We start from the raw sequence: 11,861 nt of genomic DNA on the forward strand, positions 1-11,861 counted from the left end.
AAGAGAGGCCCCTTGGTATTGCAAACTTTATATGCCCCAGTACAGGGGAATGCCAGGGCCAAGAAGTGGGAGTGGGTGGGTAGGGGGTGGGGTGGGGGGAGGGTATAGGGAACTGTCGGGATAGCATTTGAAATGTATATAAAGAAAATATTTAATAAAAAAAAAGAGAAATATTTAGGTGAGAAATAAAACTAGAGGGATAGAGTAATCCTTTGCATGGGAAGATGTCCCAAAGAAAGTCTCAGACTCAAACAAACAAACTAGGAGTTAAACAGAAATAAAACAAAAACCACAAACACCAAACCTTCAAACCACTGGCAAAGAAAAGTGAGAAAAGTTCCCAAACACTGAGGAGAATGGTGGATTCTGATAATCTCCAACCCTGTGCACAGGAGTCTTCAAGTGATATAGGACAACCAATTGCATGACAGATGCAGACAGTGGCTGTGAGCCTAACATGGCTGGGCCAGTGACAGAACTGCAGCTCTGTGCCCAGAGGGTCAGTTTGAAGGCAGAGACTATCAACACAAGCTACTCTGAAGGAGCCTGACCCTGGGAGGCCAGAGACACAGGAGTGACTAGATCTGTCAAAATCCCTCTTCCACTTACTCTGAGAGTTTCTGTTAGTAATCCATATGTCCTATATTATCTGATTTCCTAAGAGCTGGACACTGCAGGTAGTCAGTAAATGTCTGTCCTTGAAGAAACAGTGCCTTGGCTAGTCAGAGTCACTGTCAAGGTCTGTGGGTGGCCTGCTTTACAACATTTGAAAAATAGTAACAATAGTTTGTGTGGCATCATAAAAACAAAGTTTATTTGCACATAAACTAAAACTTGAAGATATAAGACAAGGATATTAGAATTAGGAAAAGCTCGACCAGGTATGGTAGTGTACACCTGCAGTGCCAGCACTTGTGAGGCTAACACAGGAGGGGTCTCAAGTTCAAGATCAGCCTGGGCTACATGAGGAGTTCTGGGCCACCCTCAGTTACAGTGTGAGACTGTCTTAGAAATATAAATCAGAAAAACTAATCATATTTTGGAAGAAAGTACGAAAGCAGAAAAAAATTACAATGCATAGCATTTAATTTTGTTCAGGTAATTTTAATAGAAATATATGAACAAAAGCACCTTATTATAATAGATATGCAATAGCTGATAGAAATATCTGTGACATGAATGACCAAGTATACACACACACACCCCAAAAAAACAAAATAACGACCTTTCCAACCACCTACTCCCAAACCAAAGGCACTTACCATCTTCCCACTGTCTTCTAATGTTGTCTGGAAAAGCTTTCTCTATCTTGTATGTCAGCACATCTCCATGAACAATTCGGAGTTTTCCAGGTGCTGCATCAGAGAGCATCTAGTTTAAAAAAGGTCAATACAATGAGCTCATAAACTTCAGGACAGCAAAGCTAAAAATCCTAGCCCTGCCCAGCATTTATGGGTGGGAAAGTTGAATGCTGTGTGAGCACTGATGAACGGACACGGCACTGGCCAATGAAGCCAGTGTTCCTGGTAACATAGCGAGGGGTTAGGTAGTAGAGAATACTGCCACAGCTCCTAAGCAGTCCTTATTCTGACAGTCAGAATGACTTGTGTTCCTGCATGGGATTTCCCATAACTTTGACTTCTATCTAGAAGAGTTATCATAACACTAAGAGACCTTACTGTAAGATACTGAGGATTCAGAGTAAAGTGCATGAAAATGAGCTAATTCAACTCAGCCTGTAAACATTAAATGTACACAAACGATTCTGCTTGCAACCAAACTTTTAATGTAATCTCTGAGTCAACACAAACTAGGTAGGAAGTCCTTGCCAGGCCAGGCGGCCTGTGACATGCTGGGACCCTCCTTGTCCCCAGCATCCTTACTTCCCTGAATCACAGGCGTGTCAACCTGGGAATAACCCTACGTATCTTCGCAGCCGTTACCTCTCAGCCTATCTCTGGTTTTGATCATGTTTCCTTTTCCTTCAGCCTTCCTTAGCACAAAAGACAAGAGTAAGGATGTGGGACTTAGCTCTAAGGTTGAATACTTGTCAGCATACGAAAATCTGTGTGTTCTACCCTAGCTCCACCAAACCAAACTAAACAACAAAACCTCTTTTCTTTGTACTCTCCTTAGTTTCAGTCCTTAACATCATATACTAAAAGCTGGCCTTAGTTCAAATGAGCCCCAAGATTGAGTCGAACGGGGTGTGAAATCCTGCATCCACTACAAACCTTTCTTCTTGCTATTCTTGCTTAAATTGTAGGACTGACCATCAGTGAGCATCAGCACTGCTGAGGCAGACTGCGTGGAAACTGAGACCCTCTCCATTGTCTCAGTTCTGTGCTCAGAGTACCCTGCTTCCATGCTGAGATCTGAGGGACAGTCTAGGACCAAGTAGGGATGGCCAACAAGTTCCTGGAGAATTCTGTCTCTGCTCTTTGTCCCTCATGTCAATAAAGATATTTCCCCTAACACTTTCCTTTTGTCCATTTCAAAAACTGATGGATGGTTAAAAGAGGCCTCACAAAAGCTGGAGGGGAGACCCTGAAGTAAGGCACACGACTTGTGGACTGATGTCCCTCTGTGTTTATCCTATGGCAGCAAGGAGCCCCAAGGAGCCAGGTGACACCGCGATTGCTTCTCCCTTTGCTCACTGTGGCTTGCCCACAGTTCCTGATAGCACTGAGTATGCTCTGGCAGCCGCATACTTGTAGGTTTCTTTCTCTCTGACAACTGTGTTTTTTGGGGGAAGATCTGTTTCTTGCCTCCTTAAGAGTGTCTACAGTGACAGCAGTGCACAGCAGGTGTTTAACATGCATTTACTAAGCAAAAGAGTATGTGGATACTAGACAGTATTGAGCTTTTCATGAAGATGAAAACTACTGTATATGTTTGTTCCCAAAATTTGTGGGGTACAGGAATTTATCTCAGTAAAAAATGAGGCAAGATTATACAAAAATAATAATTTGAGGTACATATCTGAAATGCCTGTATTAGGAAAAGGGTGAACATTTTAATTTTGATCAGTTAATTTGATATGGTTTGTCAAAATAATTGCATATGCCTGACATTAATATACTCAGGAATTATTTTAAATCAGATAATCTGTTTTAGAAAACACAGTAATTTCAAGATACTTAAACTGAGAGTGTTCTTATGGGCTGTTTGATATCTGTATACACAGTGAATTTAATGATAACATTTACCAATAATGGAAAGGGCTAAGTTTTTTCTGTAATTATGCTTCACATAATTAAAACAAAACAAATTAACATATCAAAAAACAAAGAGGCAGAACGAAGAGCTTTCATTATACATTGTCAATGTATAAAAAGTAATTAAGTAATTAGTAATTGGGAATAAAGCAAAACAATGTAAACTTGCCTCTTTGGTATTAATTGAAGTGTTCTGATAACTGTTTGAAATGTTAATGTTTTCCATATTCTCACACAACTGCACACTAAAGCTGACAAAAATAGCAATCTTCTTCCCCTTCCTCCCCAATACAAAGCTGTATTCCTAGTCTATTTCTTTTGGACTCTCAGTCAGATTTAACACTCAGTCAAGTAAATCAAATTTACATTGTAGAAGGTCAGTTTCCTCCTTGACAACCATGTAGCCTCAGCTTCCCATGTTCAACTGGCCACGGCAGAAGGAAAAAGCTGGAGTGAAGCCTAAGGCAATTACGGGGTTGGGATATGCTAACCCAATTGAACTGGTATCATGATTATAGAAAACGACCTTTTAAACATCTAAAATAATACTCAGCAACAGCACATACAGATTCCCTGTACCCAACCAGAGATAAGGGAAAACTGTTCTCATCAGATACTACTACTGTGTGTGTGTGTGAGTCACTATTACACTTCCAGAACAGCCCCGAGTGTTACACTTTAGAACCTGGAGACAACATGAGGAGTTCAGAGCACAGCCCAGCATGCTAACAGGTGAGTATCTGCACAGCTACTCTCAAGCTGTTCTATTGTTTTAATGTTAATTTTCAATATACTCTTCTAAAATGGAACGTGAAATGGCTTTGAGTAAAGGATTTCACTATGGCTAAAAAACGTAAAAAGCCAAATCATAAGAAGGAGAAGTACATGTAAAAATGACTGCTACTAACACTATCAGAAGAACTGTTAGCTCTCGGCGTGCATAATGGCAGATACAATTCTTACTCCGTGTTAGAAGTAATTATACCAAGTCCCCAAGAGAGAAAAGATTTCTTCTTGTACATGAAACAATATAATGGCCATGCCTTTAATAACCAGATAACCACGTCTTTAAGGCCAGGTAGCATATGCAGATGCATTCTTTCCTCTGAGAATTCAAAGCCATGAAAGTGTTTTTCCAGGGCTGTAACTATAATCTCCCTAGGTGGCTTTTTGGCAACTTAATTTGATGAGGAAAGAACTCAGGCAATTCTTGGAAGTAAGGCAGAAATTAAAATTTCCTTGAGAACATAAAGAACCATATCAGATAGCTCTTTGGTGTGCTTCATGCCACCTTCGCATGGTAAGGAGTTCAGAGCAGTCAACACTCTGTGAGCTAATTATTAATTATCTTCATTCTAGTTTGTCATGGAATGGAGCCCAAATACTGCTGGAATAAATACTAGCAGAAGGACTAGGTAGAAATCTAAAGCAAACATGAGAAGAATCACAGGTATATAAGAATAACAGGTATATCCCACAGAACTGTGGGATTTAAGTAACTTTCCTTATACAGTGTTCACACTATCGTGTGTTGGCAAGCACACTCCTTTAGGAAGAAGCTTGCAGAAGTGAAGCAGTTTCCCCGATGACCTGAGGTACTGAACAGGGGTCATGGAGGTGTCGAGCACTTACTACAGGATGACTTTTCTCCCCCTAGTAACTGCTGCTACCACAGACCTGCTTCTGCACTCATCTCTACACTGTGACTCACGTGGACTAAGGCATGGCTGTAATGCTTTGCTTCCTTGAGGATTTCTGTCCTGTGATGCACTAGGATAACTTACACGTTGATTTAAAGTAGCCAAACTAATAGAAAGGCGATCTTCCTTCCCAAAACTGCACTACAGAGAAAAACATTACAACATTTCATTATCTCTATAATTAAATTATAATGAAAAGCAGACTTTTCTGCCACCTGTCAAAATGACTTTTTATAAGGGAACACTTTAACACTTTATAAAGGGACAGGAAGGGAGATATTATAGGAACTGTCCGTCCATCCATCCATCTACTGGCTCCTGCCCAACAGGTGAAAGGTAAATATGACTCTCGTGGTAGGCAAGGGAAAGACAAAAATAGAGCAGCTTCAACAACAGGGAGAAGGCTAGTAAGGGGCACATCTCAGATTTGCACAGCAGTCATTTGATTTTTGCAACCCCTGGAACTTTCCTCCACACCTATCCCAAAAAGCCCAATGCCATACTAACATAGTCAATGATTTCCTTTGTGTCTCTCGATTCCACAAATAAAACACATAACCTATTGGTTGAGATGAGTCCTTGAGCTTCTTATACTAAGTGCAGTATTAGACACCATACTCTCCTTCCTTACACCAATAAGTAAACACACACAAATAATTTTCAGGCATTTGTACATACAAAATACTAATTCTGTGTTATACACTATAAAATAATTTTGAATAAATTTGCCATTGTACACTACACAAGTGTATTTTTTTTACAATGAAATCAAAATTTAAAAATATATGGAAAAATGCAAACTAAATGGCACATTTCTAAATGGCCCACAAGTCAACTACCAATCAAAAGGAGAACAGAGGTTAAATGGTCATTTTGAATTTCTTCTGAAATTTTTCTATAACTCTAGTATCTCTAAAGTAAAGCAAAGTATTCACTGGCCAACTCCTCATAAACATTAGCTATATTATTCTAGTTGCTAGTGGATGAAACAAACAGAAAAGGGAATAAAAATTACTTTTAATAGAATTAAAGAAAAAACATGACACATCAAAATTTGTGGTTTTCTGACAAAGAAGAAATTTATAGCATCAATCTATGAGAGCAGAAAAGCTTCAAGTCAACACTTCAGTGACTGCCTTACGGCAGCTACAGAGAAAACAACAAATGAACCCAGGGTAAAATGAGATTCCAGAGCACAAGTCAACACCACTGAAAACAGAAAAGTCAATGAAAGTATAGCTGTATTTTAGAGATCAATAAAGTCAACTAATCTATAAGCAAGTCAATTAGAAAAATAAATAGGTATGCATAAATGACCTGTATCATTGAAAGGAGAGGTGGCATTACTATAGATTTTATATATGGTTGGGTGTCTTAGTCTGGGTTTCTATTCCTGCACAAACATCATGACCAAGAAGCAAGTTGGGGAGGAAAGGGGTTTATTCGGCTTACACTTCCATCACCAAAGGAAGTCGAGACTTGAACTCAAGCAGGTCAGAAAGCAGGAGCTGATGCAGAGGCCATGGAGGGATGTTCTTTACTGGCTTGCTTCCCCTGGCTTGCTCAGTCTGCTCTCTTACAGAACCAAGACTACCAGCTCAGAGATGGTCCCACCCACAAGGGGCCTTTACCCCTGATCACTAATTGAGAAAATGCCTTACAGTTGGATCTCATGGAGGCATTTCCTCAACTGAAGCTCCTTTCTCTGTGATAACTCCATCTGGGTCAAGTTGACACAAAACTAGCCAGTACAGTTGGGCTAATATTAAAAAAATTACAATTCACCATATTAACACATTAAAAAGAAAAACATTTCAATAACCCCAGGAAAAGCTTCTCCCCTCCCTTTCCCCCAAGTTCAATGCTCATTGATTGCAAAANAAAAAAAAAAAAAAAAAAAAAGAAGAGGGAAGAAAAAAAAAGAAAGAAAAGAAAACAGCATCCCTTAGCAAAATAGACAGAAACACTTCCTGGGCTGGAGAAGGAGCCCTAGGACAAAAGCCCATAGGCAGAACAAAGGTCTTTAGTGAGGAGAAAGAAAGGCATGCATTTACAAAAAAGGTTGCCTGATAATATGTAAATAGCTTGCTATGCAAATATTAAGAAAGTCCATCAAAAGGTTAATATTTACAAAACAGAGATATTCACAGTGGAATATTATAGCAACAGAGAAAACTGCTGATAAACATAACATGTGTAAAAATTATGAGAAAAAGACACATACATTAACTAAAAAGTACATACAGGATTACTATAGTCATTTATAATGCTAAATAAGAGGATAAAAATCTTCCTTACAGGAATGCTAATCAGGTGTCAGGGACAGGCAAAGGGAGAGGGAAACCACGCCTTGCAAGGAACAAGTTCTCACAATGATGCTAGTTAACATAGTCAGTGTGAGAACAGTGGCAAGATCAGTAACTTGAGTATCTCCTTTACGTCTCAATTCAATGTCAATGAAACTGGAAAGCAAAGAAGTTACTGGTGAATGCTTCAGAAATTCAGCTATCATCATAATTACTAATGTCTGAGACAAAAACTGAAGAAGAATCTAGACTCCTTGCCAGAAGAGACATTTCTCACCTTATTTCCAGTTCACGAATGGGAGAAAATCTATTGAGGTTTCAAGTTTCCTGAGACACCCATTATAAAATCTCTTTACTCCAGGGCATAGAGAATTCCCTCAGTCACAAAAAAAGCAAGCAAAGGAAATGACCACAAAGCATTGGCAGGGCAATGCACAGCTGAGCGGTGCAGTACAACATTAACAGAAGCCAATCTGTTGGGTTTAGCAGGATCAACTCTTAATCACCACAGGTGCTCAAGACATGGGGACAATAGCGTGATGTTCACAAACATTCAATAAAGCCAGGCATGGTGGTGCATGCCTCTAATCCCAGCACTCAGGAGGCAGAGGCAGGCAGATTGCTGAGTTTGAGGCCAGCCTGGTCTACAGACTGAGTTCCAAGACAGCCGGGGCAATGCAGAGAAACCCTGTCTGGAAAACCAAAAAGATTCACTGAATGCTTACCAAGTGTCAGGCACTCACTAAATTGTAGTAACAATCCCATGATTCACTGAATGCTTACCAAGTGTTGGGCACTCAGTAAATACTAGTACCAATGCTATGAGTAAAACAAGACAGAATACATAGGATTTTCCACCAACAGGCACACACAAGTCACACAGTCTAAGTCAATCCTGTATCCAGGGGTGAGCATGGATGTCCCTTACCATAAAATCTACCTGTGCTGCTTTCACACACTGAACATGTGTCCTACCCTCCCAACACATAAAAGGGACACTACACGCTATCATCAGGTACTGTGTTCCCCTACAGCAGCCTCATGATTATTCTGTAACAACTGAATTAAGCTGCAAATGACATACTTCCAGCCAGAAGATACTTTATAAATTATTACACTTTCCTTAAAAAGTAATTTTATTAGCTTAGGAACCACTAAAATGGAATCCTTAAAACAGATCACCTATTTCTGCTTTTAGTCAATTTCATGATGAATTCAGGACATCTAACAGAGCACAGCTTTACACACTGAAACATTCTTTACAGGAAAAAGCAGCCTGTTTGATCATTTAGTACCCGTCATTTCTTCTTAAGACAAGTTCCTTTCCTGCAAGGAAGACACTAAGAATTCCTTTTGCTGCTTGTGGTATTGCTAAGAAATCAAATGTATATTCCCTGTGATTTATCTTGGATTAGCTTTGATATTTAGACAAAAAGCAGTAAAAAACTTCCTGATAATGTTACTATTTACTTTTACTATCAAAGGACACATTTAGTCAGCATGCTAAGATACATACACAACAGTCAATGAGCATTTTATCTCCCACATGAGACACTGCTGAATGCCTGCTTTGTAGTAGAGATACTGAGAAATAAAGACCCAGATCTTTATTCATGTGTTACTTACATTGCACAGGGACAGGACAGGCACCAAAAAGAGCACAGATCTAACAAGGCAGAGGGTCAGGAGGCAGGGACTCCAGGGATGGTGCTGGGTGACAAGACAAGGGTGGTGGTTGCTCTTTTAATAGCTGGTCTTCAGACAGCTTTAGTTTAATGAACAGAGGAGACTATATAAATATGGAGATTAATATAGATTTTATTCACTCTCTGATTAATGGGAAAGATGGGTATCATAGATGGGGAGATTAAAAAGCCCCTTTGAAGGGTGAGAGAGTCTGTATCCACTGAACTGAAAGAACAAACAAGGAGAATGACACAGCCTCCATCAGCTTCTCTTTGTCATCACACAATCTCACCAAAACCAACAATATTCTTATTCCTCTGACAACTGGGATGTGCTTCCTAAACAAAACACCTCACACTATTAAATATCGTATGTGTTCAGGAATATTAGTCATGTATCACCCCCAAAATTAAGTCAGCAATCTGAAATGAAATCTAACGGGCAACTAGATACAATTCCATATAATGCAATTATTTAACAGAGGAAAACTAGATGAAGCTAGTTTAGATGTATATTAGTTTTAATAAAACAATTTGCCTTTTTTTCAAGTGGAAGGACATGGATAGTTTTACCTTTCTGTTATAGTCACAAAATAAAATGCTACTCATATGTGCCCAAAGCTCAGGGCTTTCTTAAAGTTTTAGAATTATACAGGAATCAAAGGCCACTCAGTCATCATGTGTGTTTTATGAGGAATTTCTGTACAAGATATCTGATATAGTCCATCTTAGGGTTTGCAATGTTTTAAAAATTTCAACATCCCCTTCCTTCAAACCCTTAAACCAGCCCTTTTTAATCTCCAAGTCCTTGTTTTACATTGTCCCTGGAACAATCAAAACAAGCCTATTCTCTACTAATAGCCAGTGACAGGCAGCGTGAAGACACTTACTCCATTGCTCTCTCTCTGTCAAGGTGAAGCATCCACAGCGCCCATGTGTCTAACACTGCACCCAGAAATGTCACTCAAACTCCTACAGTCCTGGTGCAACTTCTTTCTTCAGACAAAAAAATTCTCTTGTTAAAAAAATGCTTAAACTCAACCAACTAATTCCTCTTGATGAGGCTCTAGCATTTATCTTCTTAGTGTTTTGTGTGGGGAAATGCTTTCTGGAGCCTAAGTAAAGTTCTCCAAAGTCATGCCAATTGGTCACTATTACCGTGACAACTGGTTACTGCTATTGACAGTTGCATGTATTCTTATTGCTTTCTAAAGACCCGAGCCCTGATATGCATGGCTTAGAAATGGTTAGTTTATTTAGCATCCACGTGGCAAGCGCTTTTGCTCAAGCTGTGAGCAACAACCCTTTTGGGGACTCCTGCACAAATGCAGCTTTCTGGACTTCTGTAGACTACACAACCCTAAGCCCTGAGCGAGGACCTGGAGAGCTGCAGTGTGATGGACTGCCTGCCCAGTCCTTGGTCAACATGGGGACTTTAGAATCATGGCCCAAGACTTCACCTGGTTTATGCCTGTTGAAAAAAAGACACGTTTTATGCATCTCACCTGTAACCCTGGAATAAACCGAGTGTCCTTTTCAACCACCAGCAGCTCAGCAATGTTGGCATTGAGGATGGATCTTGTGATTCCCCCGGGCCCAGGACCCACTTCATAAACATAAACATCTGCCAGACTGCCAGCTTTCCTTACAATTTTGTCTAAGTTTAAAAGAAACCAAAAAAGAAGTTTGAGTTACTTTTATTATCACGGTAAACTTCCTAAGAATTCTCAATGGCCACTCTTGATTTTTAGCTCTCACTTGAAACCAATACATACTAGTTATCAATATCGTATACCGCTGTACTGCACCAGTTCCTTAACTGAAGAGGATTATCCCGACAATTTCCTTAACTACCTCACCAACCAGCCCAAGCCCTGCTGGCTGACCATGCAGCACTTCATTACAGCCCTTGCAGGTGCAGGACTCCTTGCACCTGTACTCTGCCATCCTCACAGGCATGGATCAAAGAGGAGGATGCAGTAAGTCCCCATCTCACCTCTGGTGATTTGGAGGTCAGAATGGCAACCACGATAAGTTCCCACATCAGTAGACTCTGAAATTTGAATTCTTCATCATTTCCAGAAAAAAAAGTTTGGATTTACTACCAGAAATTTAAAATTCTTTGCAAATGCTCATGTGAAGATGGAATTACTAATTGTTCAGTTTAAGTTGGCAGAACCTAAGAAATCACACACACATAAAAGCAGCACTGTAACTAAACCATCGCTCTGGAAAAGCACAATGCACTGCTTTATTAACTGCACGATATTAAAACTCACACCTCCTGGGATGGTGGAAATTTTGTTACTAAATACATACTAGCACTTCTTGTCACTGTACAGTCCCAGTTGGTTATTATCTATCTAGGTAAACTTAAAGGCAAAATGCTGCTTACATATTTCCAAACAGTATTGTATTGTACAGCTACAGTGAGGAAATCAGCAGCCCTAGACAGCTATGCGTCTTGGTACATACATGCTCTAACCTAATTCCTGCAGCTACCACTCTAATATAATTTATCTGAACTGCACACTGTCCTTGTCTACTGTTTAATTTGTACAATGTCATAAAGAAAAGCAAATGGCTGGAGAGGACCTTGAACCAAGGTGGGGATTCTAAAACCAAATCATTGTTTGGTTACCAGTTACCAACTGGTCTCTCAGAGGGCATCAGAGTCATGTATTAAGCCAGGGAATTCTGAACTCAGTTTAAAAATGGAAAGCAGCAACAGGTGGGGCAGTGGTTTCATTCTTAAACTTTGCAGGAACGCTTAAGTGCAACCAGACAAAGACGAGGTGTCAACCCCTAAGTCTGGGTTTCAACCCTGCTCCACCTGAGTTCTCTAGGACAAGCACCTTTATTTGCTTTCACTCTGGTCCCCCCCCCCCCACACTGCTCCACCTGAGTTCTCTAGGACAAGCACCTTTATTTGCTTTCACTCTGGTCCCCCCC

At 40.0% G+C, this 11,861-nt stretch overlaps 1 protein-coding gene across 1 annotated transcript in view; it reads right to left on the reverse strand.

The window, feature by feature from the left end:
- The window catches only part of Tfb1m (transcription factor B1, mitochondrial), a 38,880-nt gene that overhangs the window by 25,105 nt on the left and 1,914 nt on the right, over positions 1–11,861 (reverse strand). The window contains exons 2-3 of the mRNA XM_021186124.2: positions 10,415–10,566; positions 1,263–1,371 (exon numbers count right to left, since the gene is read on the reverse strand). Coding sequence (XP_021041783.1) covers positions 1,263–1,371; positions 10,415–10,566 — 261 coding nt within the window. The remainder of the gene's footprint in view (positions 1–1,262; positions 1,372–10,414; positions 10,567–11,861) is intronic.

The sequence above is a fragment of the Mus caroli genome, chromosome 17 (genome assembly GCF_900094665.2).
Source record: "Mus caroli chromosome 17, CAROLI_EIJ_v1.1, whole genome shotgun sequence".
NCBI lineage: Eukaryota > Metazoa > Chordata > Mammalia > Rodentia > Muridae > Mus > Mus caroli.